This window comes from Puma concolor, chromosome C2 (assembly GCF_028749965.1).
Source record: "Puma concolor isolate L17-30 chromosome C2, mPumCon1.1.hap2, whole genome shotgun sequence".
Classification (NCBI taxonomy): domain Eukaryota; kingdom Metazoa; phylum Chordata; class Mammalia; order Carnivora; family Felidae; genus Puma; species Puma concolor.
This window is the reverse complement of record NC_141675.1, coordinates 37,113,573-37,141,507: the sequence shown is the minus strand read 5'-3', so window position 1 is coordinate 37,141,507 and position 27,935 is coordinate 37,113,573. Positions and strand designations below refer to the sequence as shown.

At 35.8% G+C, this 27,935-nt stretch overlaps 1 protein-coding gene across 3 annotated transcripts in view; it reads right to left on the bottom strand.

Moving 5' to 3' along the window:
- The window catches only part of RASA2 (RAS p21 protein activator 2), a 125,626-nt gene that overhangs the window by 24,069 nt on the left and 73,622 nt on the right, over window positions 1-27,935 (bottom strand). For 2 of the 3 annotated variants that reach the window (XM_086674422.1, XM_086674424.1), the window contains exons 7-19: window positions 26,361-26,433; window positions 23,008-23,084; window positions 21,951-22,052; window positions 15,899-16,055; window positions 15,442-15,590; window positions 14,696-14,810; window positions 14,190-14,264; window positions 13,368-13,491; window positions 10,962-11,068; window positions 7,207-7,290; window positions 6,501-6,578; window positions 2,607-2,680; window positions 1,716-1,825 (exon numbers count right to left, since the gene is read on the bottom strand). In XM_086674422.1, coding sequence (XP_086530548.1) covers window positions 1,716-1,825; window positions 2,607-2,680; window positions 6,501-6,578; window positions 7,207-7,290; window positions 10,962-11,068; window positions 13,368-13,491; window positions 14,190-14,264; window positions 14,696-14,810; window positions 15,442-15,590; window positions 15,899-16,055; window positions 21,951-22,052; window positions 23,008-23,084; window positions 26,361-26,433 — 1,325 coding nt within the window. The remainder of the gene's footprint in view (window positions 1-1,715; window positions 1,826-2,606; window positions 2,681-6,500; window positions 6,579-7,206; window positions 7,291-10,961; window positions 11,069-13,367; window positions 13,492-14,189; window positions 14,265-14,695; window positions 14,811-15,441; window positions 15,591-15,898; window positions 16,056-21,950; window positions 22,053-23,007; window positions 23,085-26,360; window positions 26,434-27,935) is intronic. The other variant, XM_086674423.1, reaches the window with a different exon arrangement.

Here is a 27,935-nt window from a genome sequence, read left to right as displayed (position 1 = left end):
TATTTAGCTTAAAAAATGGTCTGCAAGGCTAAGGATGTAACGTGTTGCTCTTTATGCCATAACAAATTATGACTGACTATTGATATGCCATAACAAATTATGTGGGTGACAAATAAAAATGCCTTTGGTTTCTTCTACCTTACTAATACAATTAGTCTTATGTAGTCATTCTGGTTGAGCCATAATAAGGAATCATGAAACAAGTTTTCTTATCACTTTACTCTTTAAGAATCTCCACAGAACCATTCTACTTAACTGAATCTACATTCTCTTGAAAGTATCCTATGGCTGTTGTTTGTTTTACCATTTCAGAATTTATAGCGGAAGCTCTCTGAACAGATCTTTACCTAACAGAGCTAATGGATTAACAGAGACTCTCCAAGTCCTTGTGAAACATTAACGAATGATGCTCATGGGATGCTGAATGCTTGTGGTTGCTAGGTTACTATCTATTAAGCCTGTACTCTATGTTTCCACTGGTTAGGCTGTTTTGTTTGCCAACCCTGTTGGGTTTGTTTTCAAACCTGTTTAAGCCATTTTTCCATGTTCTAATTATAATTTACTTAAATATATGTAAAGTGACAAAATAAGTGCCCCTTACTAAGAGGTTTATTGTTTATTTGAAAATCAGGTGAGTGCTTTGAAAAACACCAAAAAAGGAGGCCCACACCTGTATAAGCAAAGCTGATTTACATGGGGGTGAGACACCTGTAAAAGATTAGGGGTGACTATCATGAAATCTAATAAAATTCTGTACTTGGATTCCTTTTCAAGTATTTAAATTTGGAAAAACTTTGGAGAAATCAACCAGAAAACTGATACATTATAGGTATATTTGCAAAATAAAGACAAAGGGAAATCCAATCTATAGATCCATATTCAAAGAAAAGATCTTGGTTCTCTACCAGAAGATCTGGCAAACAAATATGTAAATATTTAAGATATGTATGCACATTTTTGTCTGTTTTAAAATGATTCTTCCTTTAACTGGCCTTTTTGGTTAAGTAAATTTCTTTGTATCCTGATCACCTTGAATAAATGGGTTTATGGAATATGGTCCATGATTTAGATATTAAGTTCTTCTTGCTATGATACCAGCAGGAGCTAATGGCCTTCTGTGGATCATGTTTGACTCCAAGGGAATGAACTTAAAAGGTGGAGGTTTTAAGCACTGTGTCAGTCCACTGAAGGACAAACTTTGCTTCTCTGAATCCCTCAGAGATGGATTTCTTTATCCAAATAGCCCATTTGTGCTTTCTCAGGAAGTCAGTCACTAAAAGTTCCATTTTGAAGTTAGCTTGGCCAAAAGACTAGAATGAATGTGGTAACTGTACAGGAATCACAATCTGTGGTGTGACTGTGGAAAAACTCTGGCTGATGTTATCCAGCAAACCACTAAAATACTCTCATTTATTAAGTATTGATTCTTACCAATTTGGCTCTGAGAGTTAAAGAAATTTCCAAGTTCTAGATGAATCCTGGGATTTACCAGGGATTTTTTTTTTTTTAGACAACAGAGCATATGTGAGGAAAAAAATGGAATTTACATGGTGTCATTTGTCAAATATTTACTATATCGTTAGTGTGTGTGCACCACTGCAAGAAACTATCAACTACAGTAATAAAGTGAAAAGGTTCACTGGAGTTACATTAAGCAAAAAAGAAATCTTCACCGAGGACCAGGAAAAGACCCCACAATAAAGCATAAACACAACTACCTGGCTGTTTGTGGTAGGTGAGCTCTCTGCTTGTTAAGCAGAACCACCGTTTCTTGAAATTCTTTTTCCCAATCCGAGTTCTTCCCTGAGCTCTTTTATACATCTCACTGCCAAAACAACAGATGTAAAAATTTAGCTACAAATATTAAAGTAGTTCATCCAAAACAAAGAATTGTTCTTTGATTTTATTTTTTTTTTTAATTTTTTTTTTTTCAACATTTATTTATTTTTGGGACAGAGAGAGACAGAGCATGAACGGGGGAGGGTCAGAGAGAGAGGGAGACACAGAATCGGAAACAGGCTCCAGGCTCTGAGCCATCAGCCCAGAGCCTGACGCGGGGCTCGAACTCACGGACCGCGAGATCGTGACCTGGCTGAAGTCGGGCGCTTAACCGACTGCGCCACCCAGGCGCCCCTGTTCTTTGATTTTAAATGACATGAAAGGCTGAGTAAGATTGTATTACATATACAAAAATGTCTTTGTCATCCATAACTTTTGCATTTATTTTGGCCATGCTAAGGGAATAAAGTTTTTAACTAATTTAATATTTATAACTGTGCTATTCAGACCTAAAAGGGCCAAACTTACCTGAAGTTTCCCTTTAACTTCTGATGATAACACTACTTCAAGACTGAAGTTTTCAAAGTACTACTCTAATACCTGTAATTTCATTCTATTTGAAAAACTACTCGAGGAATGTATGAACAAGGAATCATGCCCATTTGGCATGAGGTTCATATGCTACTGTAACTTACCTGATGGATGTTACTTAGGCAGTTCTAAGATGGAACAAAACCCGGATTTCCTCACTTCCAGACTCCTGCTTTTTGTACTTACGTAACGTCTATACTGACACATGACTTTAATCTCTAAATTCATTAAATTACCCTTCTTTCAGGTGCACAGGCTCACTCGTACCACTGGACTCTTTAGTTTCAGTTGATGAAATTTCATCCAAGAACTAAACAGGGAAATGGGCAAAAATTATACTTTGTGATAACATACATCAAAAATTCAGTTGTCTTAAATATCACTAATAATATTGTAAAGTTCTTTACTGAGGAATACATATAATTGTAACTTCTAAAACAAAACACATATTTAATTGTACAGGAAATCCTAAGTTACACATTGGCTACGTATTTTAAAAAGTTTATTCTCAAGTTACTTAAAACCCAGAATACATTTCTCTGTAAAAATAGCTCAATCTACGATCCCTAAACTATGACTCTGAAATCTATAAAGCTGTGAATAAAAAGAGTTGTTTTTGTTTTGTTTTTGATTTACAGAAAACTCATTTGAGGGTACAACTTAACTTGAACTAGCAAAGGCTATTAATAGTCTGTATTTATCCTACTTAGTGTGAATATTCACACACTGTACTATATAGTATGTTTGATTATGGGGTGCTACCCCGGGCCACACTAGGGTGTAATATAATACACAGTATATACTTACTATCTTTTAAAATTCTGAAATATTTCTGGTCCCAAAGATTTTAGATATAGGATCGTGAACCTATATTTTAAGTCAGGGATAACCAAATTATGGTTCAGTGGGCCACATTCAACCTGCAGCCTATTTTTGTAAGGCCTATGAGTTAAGAACAGTTTTTATATTTTTAAAGGGCTGGAAAAACAAAAACAAAAATAAAAGCAGAGAAGAATATTTACTCTTTTATAGAAAAGACTTTGCTAACTTCTATTACATATAACTGACTTTAGCCTGGAGAGATAGTACTCCATAATTATGACTGAAGTGTAACTGGGTTCTCTGGAATAACCTGGAAATCTAATCTCCATTTATAAACTTCCTAGGGGGAATGTGAGAATATGGTGGCTCAAGAACATTGGAGTACCCATCTCTAGCAATGGCAGGCCACCCCTGTGAAGAGCAGTTAGCTTCATGAATATGCTACCCTGACTGGTCAAGAGCTTCCTGGCATGCAGCTGTCTCTTCATGGAAAAAAGAAATTAGTATTTCAAGGAACAATCCTTGTTCTTAGAGAGGAATCCTATCTTGCCCCATAAATGAACTACCTACTTGTTTAGTCCTTGCTTTTTCCTTTATATTTTTCTACGTTGTCTCATGTGGGACAAAAAAACAAAACAAAACAAAACAAAACTTACATTCCAATAGGGATAACACTGAGGTACAAATGCCTAATCTAAAGTAGAATTGTGGGCAGTCATATTTTCTTAAGACTGGCTATAGACTGCCCACCAGAAGCCACACTTACAATTTTTTCTAATGTTTACTTCTAGCATGTAAGAAGGAAATCTTGGTAAGTAAAGGAACAAGAACAGTTTCTTTTGCATTATATGTGGTGATACAGAACAAGTACACAAGGGAACTAAAGAAGTGTCCTGTCCTATCTCCAGTTCTCAAAGAGGGACTGTTCACTAACGGAGGGTCACAGACTTACTTAAATATTTCATTTCTCAGTATTTGCCTGAAGGCACTGATCTATTTACTTGAAAAATACTTATTTACTTATGACAATTATTACATCTAGTATTTGTTATATTTATACGGAGCTATGAGGTAAATACAATTATATCAAGTGAAAGAAAACACAATAATTAAGATGGACTACAGGCAGGGTGAATATAGGTATTTGCTCAGGGCCATCCCTGTCTACAGCTGTGATCCCAACATTATCCACAGTGTTCATTTTCACTCTTTAAAGTGTCGAGGTTTGCACACTAAATTATATGGTCACTCTGTTTATAGAACTATCCAGGTTACCCTTGCTAAACTCTGTGGGAATAGTACACCAATACAAAATGAGAAACTGGGCTTCAGAGGCTTCTACAATTTCTAGCAATGCATATATCCAAACTTAGTAAGTAAATAATAAAGAAAACTTAGATTAGGGCAAAATATCCTATGCTGGTTTAGGAGTCTAGAACCAAATCTGACATAGGAAATGTATTATGGTGATAGTCCAGGAGAATGTGAGTGGGTGACACAGGACAGACAGATCAGGAACAGGCTAAACTCCTGGGACCCTTAACTACTTTCTCCACTGACATTATCAACTCTACACATTCTGATTTTATCAGGGAAAAAAAAAAATCAGCTGCTACCATAACCTAGGTCAAAAAAATGGGAAAACAACCCTAAAACAAAAGACAGTATATCATAATCTTGCCAACAAAAGTCTGCCTACGCTGTCCCACAGATGTTTCAACAATGTCCTACAAATAAAAGGGCAGTTTTTCCTCTACCTATTCTTTTGAAAGGCTTTCTCCTCAAAAGCCTTCAGTGATTGCTTAAAAAGACTTTGATTGAACTTGCACAATTCTAGATGAAAAATTCCAACTGGTTTTATTTTTTAAAAAATCATCATTTTCATCTACTGACTCCCTATAAGAATTCTAAGCACACACACAAAAAAGTGCAAACATACACTTCATCAAAATATACTCCTGGCAGTCAACTGTGAATCAATCATGCTATAGAAATTGAGTGACATCTTTAAAATTTGGCCTAATTTTGATTCATTAAATCAAAATTGTGATAAATAAAATACAGTACTTCCTTCAAGCCAAGTTTAGATTACTTCAAAATAACTTTACAAATTTTAGGGTTTTACAATAACACTACATTTTATTTAGAATGATTTAGGGGCGCCTGGGTGGCGCAGTCGGTTAAGCGTCCCGACTTCAGCCAGGTCACGATCTCGCGGTCCGGGAGTTCAAGCCCCGCGTCAGGCTCTGGGCTGATGGCTCAGAGCCTGGAGCCTGTTTCCGATTCTGTGTCTCCCTCTCTCTCTGACCCTCCCCCGTTCATGCTCTGTCTCTCTCTGTCCCAAAAATAAATAAATGTTGAAAAAAAAAAATTTAGAATGATTTAGAACTCAAGACTCAAGAAATCTGGGTGCCTGGGTGGCTCAGTTCGTTAAGCATCTGACTCAATTTTGACTCAGGTCATAATCTCACGGTTTGTGAGATCAAGCCCCATGTTGGGCTCTGTGTTGACAGTGCAAAGCCTGCTTGGGATTCTCTCTCTCCCTCTCTCTCTGCCCACCCACCAAAATAAATCAATAAGCTTTAAAAAAAAAAAAAAGACTCAAGGAATTACAGATCCTTTCAAAACATTCTCAGTTTCTAAGTACAGCAATTTTTGTATGTTATAAACCTCACGTTAGGATATTAAATACTGTAGTCTTCTGTACATTTTAATTTACAGTAACTTGCCTTAACTTACTACCATAAGCCTACTATATTTTATAAAATGGTTGATAATTCATGTATTTATTTATTATACATCAAGCATCATACTAAGCCTTTATCCCTAGATCAGAGGTTCTCAATCAGAAGCAATTTTGTCCTTCACAGAACTTTGGCAATGTTTACAGACATTTTTGACTGTCAAATCTAAAAGCATCCTACCAGCGTCTAATCGGTACAGGCCAAGGATACTGCTAAACAGCCTACAGAGGCACAAGACAGCCCCTCATAATCAAGAATTATCTGACCCAATTGTTGATAGTGCTGCTGGTAAGAAACACTATATCTAGCTATTTGTAATTTGTGTTACTAAGACACTGGCAATAGCAGCTGTTGTTAAACATTTAGGTATTTCCATAGCTAAAAATCCCATAGTTTTTTACGGGAGAAGAAAGGAAGAAAAAGATAGCTTTTCTACATTTGATGTACAAGTTAAACATTATTTTTTTAAACTGAGGGTTAACTTCTAGGAATAATATGAAATGCTATTTCCCTGATGCTATTATGATAAGAAATGTTACTATTCCCAGAGTAAAACAATCATACCTTTTTAACTGCTATGATATATCGTTCTTCTTGAAACATTTTGAAAAATTCACACATGAATGTCTCTTTGAAACTTGACTAGGAAAAAAAAACACACAGAATTCATATATGTTAAGTAGAGAACTAAGAATATAATGAACTGTATTTTTAAGCTGAGGATTAAGGCCTAAAAGGAATCAATCATGTATTTCAAGAGAGTTATAGGACTTGGAGGGGGATTTCTTTCAATAGCTATTAGATGATATGGCACTAACAGATCAATAGAGGGTTCTTACATCTGTTCACTAGACTCTCTCCTCCACTTAGATATATTAGTTTAAATGAAACTTCTTTAACAGATGACTAAGACACAACAGCTATCTAAAAGACAGCTACTGCATCTGTGTATGCGTATTTTAATTTGGAAGGGAATGAGTGAGAGAGAGGGATAAGGTATAATAACATTTAGAAGTGTGAATACAGGGGCGCCTGGGTGGCTTAGTCGGTTAAGCGTCTGATTCTTGATTTCAGCTCAGGTCATGATCCCAGGTGTGGAGCCTGCTTAAGAGTGTCTGTCTGTCTGTCTGTCTCTCTCTCACCCCCTCCCTCCCTCCGCCTCTCCAACTGCTCATGCATGTGCTTGCACTCTCTCTCTCTCAAACTTGAAAAAAAAAAAAAAAAGCAACAACAGAAGTGTGACCACAAAGCAGAAGATGTAAAGACTTACCTTGCTTTTGGACAGACTTCCCCAGCTTCCCAATGTTTGAATGGTTTTTGAGATGAGAGTTAATGTTCTAATTGTCTGTGCATCCTAAAGAATGTAAAAGAGACACAAAACTGTTAAGTTTTTAGGAAATAGAATTTGTGTAAAAGGTAGAATAGAGTGAATAGGCTACGTTGCTTTAAAACAGTGATTCAAAAATGTTGATTCAAATCACTAATGTAGTAAAAATCTAGCTTATGATGGGCACAACTCACCAGTAGTATATATGTTGCTTTGCACAACATGGCAGGTTGGATTACCTAACAAATTGTACTCACTCTTGAAAGGTCAAGCAGGTCTACATTTTCTACATTGGAACTTAAAATGACAGTTTCCAAATTTTCTGTACTCCACCCACCTTCTAATCCTACTCAAAGATATAGCTTCTACAATCAATTATTTTCATCCTGGAAGCAACGACCTAACTAAACTTAGGAAATGAGAAGTCACCTGGTTCATGTAGGATCTTAGCAGAGGATAACTACTTGGATCTGTTATCCAAGCTATTTTTTAGCCTGTCTACCAGAAAAAAGTAAATATAAGTAAAATTAATTAAACAGTTCCCTGATTAGTCCTTGTCTCCTTCCTTTTTTTTTTAACTGGAGTATAATTTACATATAGTGAAATGACCAGATTTTAAATGTACATAACCTAATGAGTTTCCACCAAACCATGTATCTGCATAATCAATTTCCTTATCACATAGAGAATATCTTTATTTTGGAGATTCAAATAAACAAGTATCTTCCATCAAAATTTACATACAGAAATGCTCTATGTTTTTGGTTACATTCCTCAATATTTTAGAATTCCCACACTGGAAATAACAGTGAATGTGAAGGATAAGAGACGACAAAGATGAAAGGCAATCTGGAAAAAATGGAGCATCTGGGATATGATCATTATGATATATTTATGAAACAGTTACACACCTTATAGTTATTCAGAAATATTTCAGCTAGAACATGTAAGATTCCATTATATGTATAAAAGATCCCTAAAATTTTCTGCCTTTGAAGAATATAAGATTCTTAACAATGGCTAATAAACTGAATTTGAACTGAATTTCATCAAGACTTCCCTGTTCAAATTTTTTTTTTTAAGTTTATTTATTTATTTTGAGAGAGAGAGAGAGACAGACAGAGAGAGAGAGAGGAAGAGTTGAGGAGGGGCATAGAGAGACAGAATTCCAAGCAGGCTCCGTACCATCAAAACAGAGCCTGATGTGGGACTCGAATTCAAATCTGTGAGATCATGACCTGAGCCAAAATCAAGAGTCAGATGCTCAACCGAGCCACCCAGGTGTCCCCAAAAATTAGTGTTTTAAAAAAATTATTCAGGGGTGCCTGGGTGGCTCAGTTGGTTGCGTATGACTCTTGATTTTGGCTCAGGTCATGATCCTAGGGTCATGGGACTGAGCCCTGCATCAGGCTCTGTGCTGAGTGTGGAGCCTGCTTGGGATTCTCTTTCTCTCTCCCCACCCCCGGCCCCAACTCACACTCTCTTAAAAAAGAAAAAAAAAGAGTATTCATTCGTGTATATGTATACAAACGTACACGCTTAAATTTGTGTATATCTTTAAGCCACAGGTGTAAAAACTACACTTACCTATTTTTTAATCTTCTGCAATCTGATTTTCTTGTACTCTACTAAAACTGGCTTCTCAAAATTCGAAGAACTTCTAAATGTAAATCCAACAACCTTTAACTGGTTCCCCTCCCCAACCACTCTGTAACTTTCAATACTGGTCTTGACAATTCCATCACCCTGAGGTCCCTGGGATTACTCCTTGCTCTCAACTTCTGTAGTATGAATTGTCTAAACTACTTACCTTGGTACTAATTAAGTACTAGTTTAGATTATATACCTTATGTATTTGCCCTATTCTCCTAATTAGAACGAAAGTTCTTAAGAAGAGGGATAAGTTTACATTTAAAAGCAAACTAAATAGGGGCGCCTGGGTGGCGCAGTCGGTTAAGCGTCCGACTTCAGCCAGGTCACGATCTCGCGGTCCGTGAGTTCGAGCCCCGCGTCAGGCTCTGGGCTGATGGCTCGGAGCCTGGAGCCTGTTTCCGATTCTGTGTCTCCCTCTCTCTCTGCCCCTCCCCCGTTCATGCTCTGTCTCTCTCTGTCCCAAAAATAAATAAACGTTGAAAAAAAAAAATTTTAAAAGCAAACTAAATAAAGTTACATGACACAGTATGAACCAGTCCTTCTAGCACACTCATTGGAAAAGTGACCTAAAATACAAAGTTTGTGGTTAGAAGGACTTTATTGCAACATCTGTTACAGAAATATGCAAATCCAAGTCTGAATACAAGGGAGGGTCACAAGCTCAGAGGTAGGAGTTCTGTTTATACCCAGAATGCTGCTGCTAAACTTTTTGTGGCCCAGAATTCTGCACAGCTTTAGTAACAAGGCCGGAGAAAGGACACTCCTGTGAATGAAAGGACACTGACCCACTCTCTGCTGCAGCTACTCACAGCCTGTTTGTCCTTTGGCAAGAAAGGGTGTGCTGCTGCAACAGCAGCAAGGTTCTACTCAGTTCTCAGAGTTAAATGAGTGGGCAATGTCATGCAACTGTGAACACAAAGGGTGGCCTTCAAAGCCCAGTTTAACTCTAAAACCCCTGTGCCTTCCCTACCCTGTATTAGTGAAGTTTTCTAAGGACAGAGAGTGTCTTCCTCATCACCACATCATCAGTGTTGAGCACCAGTGTGTGCTACATTATAGGTGTTAGAACACCTTAAGTGCCCTTACGGCAGGAAAGAAGAGGGGTGAGCTCAAAGACTGGGAAGACTGAAGGAGACGACAGCATTCCAGTCTAATTCAGTTCAAATTGAGTGAGATCAAATCTTATTTCATCAGCTGTGTGACCATGGAGAAATTACTCAATTGCAATTTTCTTATCTGTCAATGGGGATGATAACAGAATTGACCTTACAGGGAGGACTAAGTAAGTTAAAACACAAAGTACTTAGAAGAAGGCCTAGTACAAAGCCCTAAGTAAATGTTGGCTATGACTCTTACTTGCTACACAAATTAGCAATGAAAGCAATTAGATAAGATTATAAAATAGTTAGAACATAAAGGGTTAAAATCAATCAGCAAAAATATTCTGCATGACAAAGAAACAAACAGCAAAAATAGGAGTTTAAAAATGTTAACACATAGATCTACACAGTACACAGATATAAATAAATAGGATTTCAGAATGTTTTTAAAGTTTTAAATCTCATATATTTATAATATCAGGTGGATAAAAAGTAAAAATGTGGAGATACCAAACAAATTATATTCCAAAGTTTCTACACCTTTCAGAAATAAATCTCTTCAAATTTCTGTGAGATTTAAAAATACCTTTAAGATTAAACCTGTAACTCATGGAAAACAAACAAACAACCAACCCTACTACTATGGAAATTTACACACACACACACACACAATAGCAAATATAATGGTAAATATAATGGATCTTCTCTGCAACTATCATCAAGCTTCAACAACTATCCGCATTTTATTACTTTTGTATAATATCTTTTTAATAACAAAAAATAGAATTTTTAGCCTTCTCTGAAAGGCTGAAATGGCTAAGAAAAATGCCAAGTAAATTTAAGTACCAGTTACAAGAAAGCCAAGTGAAACTGGCTTGTTATTTTCTCTTTTTTAAATAAAAATAAATAAAAATGGAATAAAGCTTTGAGAAGAACAACACTTACTGGATGATGAGGTCGCAAATGAAAAGTATGAGGTGATACTACGGCTACAGCAAAGAAACGAAGAAATACAAAGCTGCTCACTGCAGAATACTGAACATGAGGGTCATCTGCAGGAAAAAAAATGGTGAAATGTCATGCACAAAAACACTGAATTAAAAAACAAAGATGACAAAGTAAAAAATATTGAAAAAAAACATAAACTAAATAGGAGATCAATACAATTTGTCTAGTGGGGATTGAGTTGATGAAATGGTACTAATGATTATGACTAAATTAAAGTAATGATTATGACTAAATTAAACCTCTGGCTAAAAAAATCTGAAAGGAACAATAAAAAATAATTAATAAAATGAAAGGCAAAGCTACCAGGTCTTCAGAAATATTTTACTTTGGAAAATACCTCTTTGCTCATCTGCAAGAAGAGACTCCTGAAATTGCAACAATAAAAGTGGTCTCTAGCACTACCTAGTGGTTATACTGAAACCCTTAAGACTAGGATACATTATTTTCAGTTCTAGGATATTGTTTCAATTTTCCCTCAAAAGTCTTGATAACATCAAAGATGATGCAATAAAAACAACTAAGTGAAAATCTTTCCTTTAAAAAAGGTATCAATATTCCATATAAAAATGAAGATGAACTGAAGACCATTTTTGTTTTTTGTCATTTCACCTACAGCTTTTGTTTCAGACTGGAGTCAACACTTAACCTGACAGTGAGATGACAGATGCAAGTGGTGAGGGGGGAGAAGGTCTGTATTTGGTTTAACTCTTGTAAGTCACTCAACAGGTAATCATGGGCAAGTCATTTAACCTGTGCTTCTTTAGTAATTGCTGTACACTCATTGTTTCCTCCCTGACTTTCCACTCACCTTCCTAAGGTAACAGAAGAACAAATGGGAAAATATGAAATGTTTCCTAACAACAAAACTATCACTACTGTAGTCTACTGAGAATATGAAAACATACGAACATTTAAGCCAACAAAAAGAATAGAAGACACATTTGCATTTATAAAAAGCCATAAAATGTGTTTTCGATCATTTCTGTAATCATAATTAAACATACTTTAAGGCCAAGATCAGTGGGTGGTGTAGAGTACAATGACAATTGTATGCTTTGTATTCTTTGGAATAAGCCAGACTCAGGTTGGAGACCCTTCTTTCTGCTGGCCATGTCTTGGACCTTGGGCAAGTTACATAACTTTTCTAAACCTCAGGTTCATTACTCACCTAAGGGGAGCAGTACCTATGAGTGAGTGTGAGTGTGAGAACAGGAGATCACACATACGGTGGTTGTGAGCATGAGAGTAGGAGACAATGCATATGGTAGTGTAGGCATGAGAGTAGGACTGTAGGCATCAGAGACATCTTGCCATATGTTTAATGTCTCTGCTCCCCTTATTTGTGTTGTAAAAACTAGATTTAGTATACTTACTTGAAGTTGATTATGTCTTTAGTAGAATTAGCAAAGACATCAAGGGCTGAATTTATGCACGTTAGTTAGACAATTCAGTCCTACAACTTTACCACTGGGTAAATTTAGTGGAAGGACAGATAACTGTATACACTGTGTGTGCACATACATACACATACACTTAAAAGAACATGGTAAAAATAGCAAAATTTCTTCAGATGGTTACAGAAATACGCTTATACTCTCACACGGCTGGGTAAGACTAATAATTTAAGTAGCTACCTTACCTCCTCTCCCCTCCCCCTATTACAGGCAGATCTGGAAAAACAGCTATAGCAAAGTTATTTACTTATCAGACATGCATTAAAGTAGAATAACTCCAAATATTGACAATCAGAGATAGCAACGTTTCTAAACAAAGCCTTGACATAGCCGCTTTTGCAAAATTAAAGCATGTGTTGATTAACATATGTATCTCAAAATTCTATGTCTATTACAACAGAGATGTTTCTAATGTCTCCAGACATTTCTGTAAAATTGTCCTACCACCAAAACCTTAGCATTCGCAAACTGTCAAATCTAGTCACAGTTGTATTGAACTAAAAATTCTCATTATTTAAATGCACACAAGTGACAAAAGTAGCTGGTACAAATTACAAAGGTGTTTTTGTTTATTACATTTAACAATCTCGTAAGTACCTAGTATAAATGTTTATTATGTTACAGTTCTAAATGTTTGCCTTTCTTAAAAATAATGGTGATTTTTTATTTGTTCTTTGTATAAAGTTGTCATTATATTGAAATAAAACAATTTGTTTTGAGACTGTAAGGAAATTAAAGTAGATGTTTCATTAAAAAGCTGTATTTATTTTGAAAAGACTGTACCGATAAACCTTAAACATTGTACATAAGCCAAATCCACAGTAAATCTACACAAAAATATCCAATACAGAAAAAGAAATGGCATGTTTTAGTAAAACAAGGCACTTACTAGGAAATCGCTGAGTAGCCATTTGCCTTAGGGAATAAAAGGTATCACACATTACAGTGGGGCAGCTCATACTTGATTTTACAATCGTACTGAATAACTTGTCTACATAGTAGCGCAGATTCTCCTGTAGGATTTAACAAGGGAAACATCAGGATTTTAACCTTTAAACATTTTCCACAGCCTTTACGGAAAACAATGCAGTGAAAATGAGATTTGGCAGCTACTATCTAGTATTCTAAAGTTCTGCTTCCCTTCTCTAAACTCACTTAGTTAAAGGACAATTTACATCCTGACTTCATTTAACAAATGAGATGGAGACTAGCTAAATATAACTGGTGAATGTATGGAAGAAACTTCACAAGAAGCAACAGAGAATAAAATGATCTGAAGAGAAATCAGGGAAATAACTCAGATATGCAGGCACATGGACACTGTGGCAATTTTATCTACTGCAGAGAAAACTTGTGACTCTCACATCATTGTTTTCCCAGAGACAACGAAAATGCTGATTGACCAAGTCATTGTGCCACTTAGCCTGATCAGTCTGACCCCAAAGGAATGGCTAGAATGGAGGCTGCAACCGGATACAGCCTTACTCCACTACTGTTCCCAGAGCCAAAGAGAAGATAATCAAGAACAAAAATAAAGTGAATCCTAATGAGGAAATAACAATATTCTAAAAACGAGACATGGAAAATGCTGCTAATGGTATGAGCATTAAGTAAAGAATAAGAAGCACTACATCCTTCAGAGAGCATTATGGAAGATCACATATGGGAGAAGGCCCATTTTAATGTAGTCATAAAGATAACAAGGACTTACCTTATTGTTTTCTACATTATCTCCCTCTTTCAATTTAATAGGATCAATTTCACAGGATTTTGAGGATTCACATATCTGGAAAATCAATTAATTTTTCATTTAATTGCTCTTTTCCAAATAATTTTGCAGAGTGAAAAGAACTATTCTTTTTCTGATAATACAATTGTAAAAAGTTAAAATTATAACAATGTTTATAACCCCCATCCAGAGATAATGTGTACAATACTCCGAAAGAACTGTTAAAACGTATTTCTCATGTATCTGAAACTAGCTAAAAACAGAAATCCAGTAACAACAACCATTATGTAGATTATATTCAATGTGCCCTTCAAGTAAAAATCCACTGATGGAAAGGTAAATCATTTATCCTGCTTCTGAAGTGTTCACCCTTATTCTTTCAGTAATACATGAACGGGTGTATCATTCCTGTCACTAGGTTACTTCATGAAGGGGACACTATTTCATAAGGCCACACAGACTATTATTATCAGAGGTATATTCGGTACCTCATCTAGAATAGGTTTTAATGTTACTTTCAGGTAGTGCCCTCCCACTATTTTCATCATCTCATCCAGACATCGGGTAGCCAAGGAATTTCCTCTAAAAATTGTATTCGCATCTCTGAAATACAAACAGAAATAAGGTGAAACCAAGTGCAGTAAACAAAGGCTAGGAAACCAATAATATGAGATATGTGACTCTGGTTATACATACAATTTTAGTAATTTTTATCATCCATTTAAAAGCTTGTTGCCATTAGGATTTTCAAACTTACCCAAACTACTCACCAAAAATATTAAGTTAAAAAAAAAAAAGGCAAACTATATTTATGAACTACAAAAGTAGAGTATGTGTGTGTGTAAGACAGTACTATGACAGGAAGGGGAAGTGACCTGACTGCTTTTCATAATGTCATACCTGTGTATATAAGGGCGATACATAACGGGTGAAGGGAAAAAATAACCCTGGAATTTTATTTGTGACATGTGAATCATTACAGGCAGCAGCAAAGATTAGTAACAGGAAATTTCAGTACTGAATAAAAAAAAAAATCCTTCATTAACTGTCAATGTTGCTGTTGGTGGATTCCATTTGCTAACTTGAACTGCCTTTTATTTCTTGCTAAGCAGTTCCTTTCAGACTCCTATCCAGTGAGGGTGGTCAATACAAAAGAACTCAAATTACAAAAACAATTTGGCAAACTCGGATCCAATTTTAACAAACATAATTAACATTTGAATATAACTCTTACTGTGTATCCTTCAAGTCTAATTCAGCCACTGCAGTGGCAAAAGGAACAAGTTTATCGTGATGCAGCAGCAGTCGGACAAGGGGCAAAACAGCGTCATTTTTATCTCGACAAATTTCACCCAAAATGTAAGCAGCTGAGGCAGATATCGGCTAGAATATAGAAAGGCAGAAAACAAGCACAAAATCAAGGAAATATGACTAAATGTTCAATCACTAGCCTGTAAAAGCAACTCAAGCATATTCATTGACTATTACTGTTGCATAGAATATTTAATTTTTTAAACTTTTCTCAGAGATGAAATTTTAAGCACTTACTGGAATCACAGTACTGTGGTTCAGATAAATGTATATACTGACTATTTTAATAAAACTTGATACTGTGAAATCTTTTCCTAATTACTTACAGAATTACTTTAGCCTTTTCATATTAAATTATACACTTAAGATTTTTAAAGTACCTGAACATCTGGTGACTTTAGCAGCAAAGTTTTCAAAGGACCATAGTACTCTGAAGGAAGTACGTAGTCTTCTGTATAACATATATTTAATCTAAGAGACCCCAGATCATCAGTTTTAGATGACTTGTTTCCATTGTCTCTTGGTTGTAGCAAGTACCTAAAGTAAAAACACAATCAATTCCATGAGATGAGAATGAGCATCTAAGTCAGTGAGGTAAACAAACAGCTAAGCTATAAAAAGCCTAAACCAAAAAAGTGAACTTCGTACTTAAGTTCACTTAAGGTTAGGACACTTTATAAGTAGTCAACTACCAATCTTCAGGGGTTTAATACTGGTTGTATATTGAAATGGAAGGCTTTATATAGATTTTTATCTGGGAAACAAAAAGTACAGGTAATATAAAAATTAAGATCTCAAAAGCACTGAATGAGAGTTTGATTAGTTTGCAGATTTAGGAAAAGATGATAAAAAGTAAAACATTTAAAATCCAATGCATAATCAAAAATAACAACTGAATTTAAGAAATACACATTTAGCTGAAATAGGTAAGACATACGACAAGAAGGCATAAATGATCTTGTTTTAAAGTAAATCTTATAGGGGCACCTGGGTGGCTCAGTCAGTTGAGTGTCCGACTTCGGCTCAGGTCATGATCTCACGGATTGTGAGTTCAAGCCCCGCATCAGACTCTGCTGACAGCTCAGAGCCTGGAGCCTACTTCTGATTGTCTCCCTGTCTCTCTGCCCCTCCAACTCGCTCTCGCTCTCTCGCTCTCAAAAAAAAAAAAAAAAAAAAAAAAAAAAAAAAAAAAAAAAACACCCACACACAAAGTAAATCTTATATATGTAAAAATTTGAACTTATTTTTTATATTATTAAAGGAGTAACAGTGTAACTACAATGAAAATATTTTTAGCTGCAGAAATCAGATTTACATGATTTTTTTTCAGGTAAGTAGAAGGCAAAAAATATATATGTAAATATATATGCAAAAACAGAGACAGCTTTAAAGTTTTCCAAGGAAAGAGAACTATTTAGAAATCAAGAGAAATAGAGCGCCTGGGTGGCTTAGTCGGTTAAGCATCTGACTCCTGGTTGGAGCTCAGGTCATGATCTCATGGTTCGTGGGTTCGAGCCCCATGTCAGGTTCCATGCTGATAGTGTGGAGCCTGCTTGGATTTGTCTCTCTCCCTCTCTCTGACCCTCTCCTGCTCACATTCTCTCTCTCTCAAAATAAATATAAACTTAAAAAAAAAAAAAAGGAATCAAGAGAAGTTTGTAGGACCAAAATCATAAAACTATTAGTTATTTTTAAAGACTTTTTATCATGGAAATTTCAAAATACATACAAAAGTAAAGAAGGTAACATATACTGAACCTCCCATGTACCCATCAGCTGGCTTTAGTTATATCACCAATTCAAGGCTATTCTTGTTTCAGCCATACCTCTCTCTACTCCTCCCTATCCCATTCCTGTCTCATTTTAAAACAATTTCTAGGCATCTTATAATTTTATTTATAAATATTTCAATATATATCACTATACATAACTTTAAAAAACCATCATTATATAGTAAGTGTTCAAACTCTCCTAACCTTTATCATAAACAGTTTTCTACAGTTTGTTCAAATCCAAGGTCCATAGACTGTAACTGGTTGACACTTAAGTTTAATCTATAGATTCCCTCTACCCCCTAAGAAATTGGGTAGTTAGAATTTTCCACATTTGGGATTATGCTAAATCTAACTCCATCTCCATGATGTCACTAACATGTTCTTTGTCCTCTCTGTACTTCCTGTATAATGGCAGTTAGATCTAGAGGCTTGGTTAGATTCAGATTTGATATTCTGGCAAGAACATTTCACTGATTGTATAGTGTTGTATAGTTCTACCAAAAGGCACTAACGTCTGCTGCTCCTTTTGTGATGTTAGCAGTCATTAATGAGCGCTGCCTAGAGTCAGATTGCAAAATGATAGTTTTAGAATTCTATCATTCCTCCTTTGCCTACTACCTGGAATGCTTTTTATAAAGGTCGGTCAGTAATTTTGATATTTACTTTTGGTGATATTTAGATATTTATCATCTATGGCCTTCCCATAGTTAGATACACTACCTTGTTTAAAAACAGAAGGTAGCAAGGGTTTAATAGAATATTCATTAGTTCTGAGAAAGATATAATTAAAGACATAAATGGGAACCAGAGAACCAAGCAAGCAAAATTTATAAGATGAGGGGATGATAATAAAGGGAGAAGAAATTATACAGAAATTATATCACTACCCACAAAAGAGGAATCTCTATCTCAAAAGACCAGCCTTTAGAATTTCTACTCTCCCATTTGAGAAATAATGACTTAAAGATTTGTCTGAGAAAATAACTGCAAATAAGCCTGTTAGCAAAAGTGACCCAGAAGTACCTCTACGGAAAAGTCTAGTTGGTTGATCACCCAACATTTTGACAAGGGCATTACTTTGGTCAATTTCCACAATCCAGTATATGTTTTGTAGACCTGTAAATTCAGATACCTTGCTTTATTTAAATTTAACTTGAACTCCAATGATGAGCACAGAGACTGACATATTTAAAGCAGAAAGCCAATTTCTAAGTTTAAGAAAAGAAATACAAAAGTCAAGCAGCAAAAATACCTGTACTTTTTATTGCAACCAATATATTTTCTTATGCAAATGTTCATTCACAAAAGTAGGGAGAAGACTGATAATATTAATAATGAATACCCTCGACTCACCTCATTTATCACTTGTCTTCAACAATTATCACCATCTCCCATCTGCAACTAATATACTTTTTTATATCTGTTAATACAATTTTTAGTCAATTTGACTAACCTATTTTTTACCTTTTGGTAAGCTATTTGGAAAGCCATGTTATCAGAAGGTACTATGATGAGTACAGGGATACAACAGAGAGATTGAAATAGTCTTAATATCTCAGCTAAGACAGTAGTTTTGCTAAGGAAATAGTAATACTTCTAGAACAGAATCTCCATCCCCTTGACTGTACTTAAATGGGCAGTACCTACCCATGTTTGCCTCTTTGAAATCCTTTCTTATTGTTCTAAAATTCCCCTTCTATTTTAACTAGTGTTTTTCATGTGTAGTAGAAAAAAATTACCTGTGCTACACTTACAACTTGGTTCTGCCTCCCTAAGATTGTATCTACCCATCTTAAATCTTAAACAATGTCCCCATATTCAGTCTCTTTTATATGTTGAATCACTGAGAGGAAAATTACTGTACCAATTTTACAGTCATAAAAAGGTTTTGCACACGTTAATTCTCTGACATGGAGGGGACTGGTGAATTGAGATTGAACCAGACTGCCTCTAAGGTTCTCTTTATAACATTCCAAACAATGGAATACTGGTGTGAAAACAAAGGATGCAGACAGAAACTCTGTAAGTACTGCTGTGGAGGAATGGTGAAGACAACAGCAATCACTGTAATGAGGAGAGCATGAGCTACACCCACGGCCACAGCACTCGTAGCTTGCTTCATTTATGAGGATGAGTGCATTTCATCCTCTAACAACTCTGGGAGGCAGGTACTATTTGTAAAATCCTCTTTATAGCCAGAGAAAGCAAAGCCAAGGTGGTGGAATAACTTGCCCAAGTTATGACAGAGGTGGGATTTGAACCAAGGCAATACATTTCCAGAATCCATACTCTTCACCACTACCAGGGGTCTACGAATATTTACTGACATTCTACTAAACTGCTAGGTGAGGAAAGCAAGGTGCAGAGCAGGATACAGTATGTACCCATTTGTGTAAAGAAGGGGACAAAGGATATATATGTATTGGGTTGTATTTCATAAAATATTTCCAGAAACTCAAAACCGTGACTGCCTCGAAAATGTGGAAATGATTAGCTGAGGGACGGGCACAAGGCACAGATTTTTACCTTTTGAACTGTGAAGCATGTGAGTAATTACTGATTCAAAAAAAATCAAGTAAAATTCTATTATCTACAAGGTTAAAGTTGAAACTAGCTACTATCAACACTAACAAGCTACTCACATCTGACAGAAGTTTCAGAATAAAGAACACACATCATCACCAAGGAACTGAAAGGTCAAGATATGAATGGGGAATGATTGAATCATGCTGTAATTTGAAAATAAAACTAAACTGGAACCATTACAAGCAGTTTTCAAGAAAAACTACAATAGACAAATACTAACTGGAAATTATGTGAAAAAGGAAAGCAATTTGAAACTTTTCAAATGATAGGATTACATTATTGGTAATTATTCTCTTTCCTACTACCAAGATTAGAAAGAATATGCCTGAAATCCTAAAGGTAAATAAAGCTTTTCCTGTGTTTTCATGCAGTTACCATCAATCCCACAAGGGGATGCCAGAGCTCTACCAATGACAAAGGAGTTTAATTTCTAATTTAAAAAGAAATGGCATTCACATTTTTATATTTCCTTATATCTGTGGAAGTATAAATGAATTGGCAGATGTTTCTATTTCACGCTATATAAATTTTAGCACTTACACTTTCGGCAGGTAACTTAAAAATATTTTAAAATACTATTGGCAAAAAAAAAAAAAATCTATTGGAATAAAACTAATTTCTGTTAGTGTTCTTTACAACCTGCCAAAGTAGTTGGACAAAGTTTTGCCAAACTTAGAGGGCCTGTCTGGAAACAGTCTTACTTAAAATACAGGCTGGGTAGCACATTTCAGGTCCACTTTGAGAGGTCCTGGGCAGCATAACAACTCACTTTTTATTTTGTACCAAGTAGCATACCATAAAATTTTAAAGACTTGACAAACTGAGTGTAGACATTTTCATTTTAAAATGCATGCTACTTTATGGAAGGTGAAAGAAGACATGGGATGTGGGGTGGGTGATGTGACAGGCCTCAAACGCTATTCGTCAATTTTCAAAGTGAGTAAGTTTAACCCCCCCCAACACCACTGTGGATACATTTTAGAAATTATACAAAATGCCACCAGAAAGACCCACACATCTTAGATATGTATTAGCAAGAGGCAAAAATAAAGTAAAAATTTTAAGAGTCTAAAAATCCATCTATAAGGGATAACTGCTTGAGGACAACAGAGTTCAAAGGGAAGAATGTCTGACGGTCAATATGGAGAGGCAGGCTCTTTTAAACACAAATGAGACTGATGCCAACAGTAACAAACACCTAACCACTCAGTTTCAACTCCTCTTCAGGCACTGAAATGGGAGTTCTAAACAGTGAGCCTTAGAGGCAAATGAGAAAGGCCTGCTCTCTTATGCTCAGTAGAAACCCAAGTCTAGCATGAGGGTTACTGGCCAACCTACTGGAAGAGGGCAGGAACAGGCATGTTTGTAAGTACTGTAGACAGAAAAAAATGATAGTTTCACATCGATTCTCCTAAGGAAGCTAACATCAGTTTAATGTGTGAACATGAAGTTCCATCTACCATCAGTTTAATGTCACTGTAACAGACATAATGAAAATAATACTGTAACCATGGTTGAGCCACCAGAGCATCTGAAAAAAGCGTTCACTGAATCAGCTTAACATCTGGACCCTAGACATTTAGAAAATAATAGCAGGGCCATCCATAGTGCATTTCAGTGGGGTGTGGTAAAGGAAAATCACTGGTAAGATCCCATAAACAGCTGATTCTCTACCATAAACCCTTTGCTTTCAAACATGCACAGTTCCCAAGACCATTAATAAAGCTTCTGTACTGCAGATGCTGATCTGTGACCAAGCATCATCTCACGTGGGCAACTCTCATGTTTTAAATGATTTCCAGTTTCTCCTTAGAGTTAAGATTTAGTTTTTGAACAGAACAATATTCCTAGACAATTCAGTTCTTGTATCTGAGTATTAGAAGTCAAGTCATAAAGCCATCAATGTACTTCTATTTCCGCAAAAATAAATAACCAAATCAATTAAAGTTAATGACTCCTGGCTTATTCCACTACAAATTTAAAAATATGCTTATTGTAAGCATTTATTTGCATATACAGTGTATTAAAGGTGATGACCTACTATGGAGTTCACTAGAATGTGTCTTCTTACCAGGCTTGATGAGAGGAATCATTTCTTAACACATTCACAGGAACCTTAATCTCCCCTAGGAAAATATCCTGGACCAGGTTTCCATTGTTCCACAAGTCGATCCTGAAAATTTTAAACTGGCTTTATTTTTTGCAAACAATGTTTAAGAGAATGCACACCACCAGGTAGCTTCAAATTACTTTGGTTGTATTATAGCATTAATTTTACATGCTTTAAGAGTAAGAGATGTTAGCGTTGTCATATACCTCACTATCTAAACTAAGAAAACAAAATATTGCAGTAGCTTTTATTGATAAGCACAGAAAGTAAACCACTTTAAATGGTCTAAAAGAAAGCACTTAATGTTTCTTAGTTTCAAAGTCTAGGCTTCATTTTAACCTGTGGCAGGGGGAACTAGAGTTACTTTCTTGAATTTGAGAAAAGAAACCAACACAAGACTATAGTTTCTTTCTCAACTGGAACCAGTTAATATGAAAATATATGTGATTTAGAAAAATACATTACCTGATCATTCCAAACATGTGTCTAATGCACCCTTTACCACACTGTTAACACCACACCTAAACATGCACTTATCGAACTTTCCCCTCCCAAACAGCATATACTTAAGACCTAAATAACACAAACTTCAAACACATGCACCTGTTGAATTATCTTACAAGACTTCTTACCTCACTGAAATTTCTGTTAGACAGCAGATATGTTAAGAAGAATAAAAAAATTATTTCTAAATTGGCTAATATATAATTACTTTTCTATATACTCTTTGCATCCATTATGCTATGATTTAGAATTTTAAAGAACAATTATATTTGTGAAAATTAAAAATATAATAAACTAGGTGAAAACTAGGTCATCTTTGGTTTTAAATAAATACACCTTGACTATTTCTGCAAAGCAATCAGATTTTGAGAAGATAATATGAATTTAAATTAGAGTTTCATCAACCAACTTGCTAAAGAGAATTCTATTAAGCTTGGTTCGCCTTTTTCAATTAAATTTAGAATTTTCTTCTGGCACCAAAAAAAGCAATTCTGTAAAACTCCAAGACATATACCTAATTTCTAGCTTTTCGATGTCCTCCTCTTCTACCTGGAATTGGGACTTTCTGGTATAACTACTGGATCTTGTTACCTGCAAACAAAGTATTTTAGTTGATAAAAAAGTTTGAAAATTTCTTCCTACATGAACTTCAAAAACTATCATCCCTAAAATGTTCTATTTTATTTATTATAAACAGAGGAAAATGCGTAGGTAATAGTTTATCCAAAAGCTAAAGACAAAACCAGCTATGGAAGTAGCAGGGAAGTGAGAATGAGACAGTATAAAAATATCAAAAGCAATCTTTCCTCCAAGCCCCCCCTTATCCACTCAACATACAGCAACATTAGGTTCTCTGGCTCACATGCAATCTGTTGGTGACTCAAAGAGCAAAACTGTTCTATTTTGGTGAAGCTGCGCATACCAAGAGCTGTTTGAAGACTGTCCCACATTTCTCAAGATACCAACTCTATCCTTACGCTTCCATCTCACATTTTTACTGAAAATATCAAGGCCACTGGCAGGCACTTCTTCAGCTACTGTCCACCTGAACAGGTCCGTTCTCATGTAGGTCTTTCTACTTGGTAAGTTTTTTCATTGCTTCTGAACAAAAGATGAGATGAGCCTCCTCTTTTCTAAGACTACTCCACCCACACACGATATACAGTAAGCATTCGATCTATTTTAATTACAGCTTTCTTCGCCAGCTTATTCACCTCACTTAATTCTAAGAAAAATTCTCCACTTAAATTACGGTTTTCCTATCTCCTTCCTTTCACAGACCAGTATCTCAAAACTGCAATCCACCCTTACAGAGCTGCCACTTCCTCACACCCACTCACTACAGTAACTCCTTATAATCTGGCTTCCTCACAGCTCACCCTCCCTAAACCCCTCTTTTGATCACCAAGTCTGATGGTGAATTCATAGCTCTCATCTTCCTTGACCCCTCTACCTGAACACCTGAGTACAACTGTGCGTCCTTTTCCAGAAACACTCTTTTCTTTGAGTTTACCCAGGCACTCCCCTGGCAACCTCCTGATCTCTTTGCTTCTTCCTCTGGGACCTCTTCTTCCTCAGAACCTATAAATGTGGGTTTTCTCCAAGGTTTTATCTTTTATTTTGCTCTAAGAGCTGCAAAGTGTTATACAGTCTACAAGGCGCTTTCACATCCATTATCTTCTTTGCTCATCAGAATGTCCTGCTCTGAAGCAGGATTTATCTGAAGCTAGATTTATTATCCTCATCTTGAAAATGAGGAAGCTAAAGGGACCAATTAAGAGATGTGCTCAAGGCTGAATACCTAGTAAGTGGCAGAACTGAGCCTCCTTGCTCTTTTCCTATATTGTATATCTCTATTCTCTTGGTTTCCTTGACTCTCTGCAAGCAAATCTTGAGTCTTTATCTACAGTCATCACCCATCTTAAATTTCAGTCATGAACTGCCTACTGGAGGGTTTTCATGTCAGACCTCATGTTCGTTATGTCTCAAACCAAACCACTTATGCTTTCCTTAACTTTTTTTCCTCTTATTTCAGATTTGAAACCATTAGGACATCTGACTGCTCCCTTTGTTTTTTCTTCTATAACCCATTTGTTATCTTGCCCTTTGCAGTTTCTTTCTCATCTGTCCCTTCCTTTGTTTTTCCTTATTACTCTCTTGGATCAGACTCCCATTGTCCTTTTTTTTTTTTTTTTTTTAATTGTTTTTTACTTAACAAAATTATAACAATTTCTTGATCTCTGTTCTCAGACATATGACCCACAGATCATGGTTAATTCTTCCCAAAACACTGCATTACTCCTATCATTTCCAGGCTCAAAACATTTTCAATGGCTACTATGTAAGCACCTCCGTCAGGTACTCAAGGCCTTTCACAGTTGGTCCTACTCTAGCTTTTAAGTTTTGTTCCAATTATTCTCTTTCAGAACGCTCCAGTTAAATCACTACTTGCTATTCTGTGGACTAACTTTCTGCTTTTCTCTATGTCTCTGCTCAAAATGTTCTTTCTAATACTCCTCTGCTCTGACTTAACTGGAGCAGAACTTACCTGACCTCTTCAATATCTACTGCATTTTACTGCTCTGTGTAGGCATGCATGTGTGTGCTTTGTGTCTCTTACTTTAGCTCAAGGACAGAGATTGAATCTTTATGATCAACTCAACAACAGGGCCTTTTGAATGAATGTTCTAGGCCTCACAGGTTTGTCTGGATGGAGCAAGCAAGTTAGACCTTGCCTTTCCAAGGGCCATCTGCTTGCTGCAAGCTGCCCCATGTTTTCTGCAGGCTAGCTGTAATAGTCATTGATAAATGTAGAACCACCAAAGTCCTTAGCCAGGAAATGGAAAAGTGTCACACTGGTAGATTTTTTTTTGTTTTTCTTTCTCCCTTCCCCCCAACCCCACAATTCATCTTATTTCAATTCTGGCGTTTTCTTTAACCTATGTTTCTTTATTTAAGTACAGTCATCAGGAATGGCAACATGTGCCCTCACCCCACGTTGAAATATTAAGAAAACATTAAGAAAACACACACACAAAAGAGGAAAAAGCACACAATGTAACTTTTTTCCAAATCTTCCCTACATGTTAATTTCACTTGCAACATGTTGTATGGTTGGAACATGATCTTTTAGAAATCAGAGGTTGACTTTTTTTTCCCAATAGTTTTCAAATGATATGAAAAAAGATTTAACAAATGCTCCACAGTAAAGAACTCCAAAGCACTGTATTTTGGGGCAACTTCAAGGCAGCTGAAGATCTCTATGAAAATAAGCATGTGTCCATAGAGGGAACTAGCTAAAAAGAACTTAATAATAAGGACTTAATCATATAGCACTTTATGGTTTCAAAGCATTCTCACATGTAGGCCTCCTAAAAATTCTATCAGGTAGGGTGGCTGGTGTTTTCCCTCACAAAATTATCCTTTCACACGATAAATTTGAATTTCAGATTTAGTGATTTATTCCAAGTCAACTGTGACTAGAACTCCGACCAAGTGATATCATACTTACTTTACTACTGATTTTCATACAGTGCTCTGCACAAGAGTCTGGTGCCCACTGTGTGTCAGGTGGGGGCTGGATAAGATAGGGAGGGTGTTTGGAGGAGGGTGTGATATTGAGGATGACTAGGGAGTAGGTGTGGCCCTAGTCCTCCTGTCCCCAGATCAGTCACAGCTCTACCTTTATTTGTTTTATATATTGGGCCTCCATCATATTACATCATGATTCTACTGCTTTCGGAATAGAAAGGCTTAGTTGTATTAGTTGATTAAATGATTACTATGGCTATAGTTTAAAAAAAAGAAGTAAGCCAGCATTCAATATTAAATATTCAATGTTAACATTTATATAAAACAAAAAGTTACCTCAAAATAAAAGATTTCATTAAACTGCGGATTGCTTGTTTTCTTCTTTACTTTTGTCTTCTTTTGGTCATTCCTGTTCCAATGTGGTAGAGTTTTACCTTGTAGAACTTAATAGTACACAATTATAAAACATGCTATTTCCAACCAGGGAGCCTGACCTCCATTTAGCTGTTAAGATGACTCAGGGAAAACTATACTTTTAAATATTACTTGGAGAAAAATTTTGAGGTATCTTTGAAGACTCAAAGAATATACAAGTTTGTATATCCAGATACGACAAGATTGTATTATTCTTTCTATGGCTATACTAGACTGACTGACAAGCTTACTTTATAGAAGAAACTTAGAATGGTAGAAGGAAGACAATGAGATTCAGACTACCTTTATGCTGAAAAATACTCAAGAAACACAAAAAGCATACTAAACTCAGTTTACTTCTTGGGGCTCAGCTACAAAGTGGCTTTTTAGAAAACCTTTTATTTGAAAAAATTAGAGAAGGTTGAAAAGAAATGTACAGAGAAGTCCTATGCAGTCTTTCCCTAGCCTCTCCCAATGTTAACATCTTATACAATAATAGTACAATATCAATACCAATAATTACTTTTAAAACCAAATTCATATGCCAGTTTCCATTTGTATGTTGCTAAATGATTATACTAAAGAATGTGTCTTCAGCTACAGATTATGAGCAAAAACAAAAAACAGCTCTACTAGGTTAAACATTTTTAGCATACACACACAAAATTCAGTCCCTCTGATAGCATGCATGTTAAAGGATTGAGTATCTGCTTTCAAATTTAAAACCATCTATAGCAATAATAGCACACTGTTGTTTAAGCACCCAGTAAGTACTAGGCAAGGTGCTAGGTACTTTATAGACATATATATATATAAATACATTTCTTAAAGTGACTTAACGGGTGACTTCCTAAAAAATAAAAATATCTATTTGTACATCTGAAACTAATATAACATTGTATGTTAACTACACTGGAATTACGAAAAAAATAAAAATAAATAAATAAAAAGAATACCTAGAGAGCCTGAAGGTGGGGGGAAGGGGTATGTGTCTGTGTATGTATGTATATGTTTGGTGTGGAGGGAATATTTTGCTGTTTCCTGATTAAACCTTCAAGTTGTAGGCAAATTTCAGTCTAGTCAGGCTCTGAAAGAAATCATAATGAAGTTATAAAATATAAAATATACAAAGTGCTATAGGTTTTTCCATAAATTATTGTAAATAATTTAAATCAATGATATGGTGCACTTTACCATGTTCTGGTACTTCAGCAGTCTGTCTACAGCTTGGGAATTCTTTCTGTAGAGCACAGATGCCATGAGTAGAAAAGGCATTTTTAGTTCTGAACCACTTTCCAGACAGAAATATGGAAACTGTCTTGCTATTCTGGGCTAGCATTTCTTGAAACAGAATTTTACCTGCATAAAATCTAAGCTATTTGAAGGTAGGAAGGCCAATGATGAATGAAGAAGGCCACGTTTATGTTTTAAAGTATATTTTAACTACTATAAAACTCATGTTGTTCCCCACAGTCTAAGAGTCTAGCAGATCCAAAA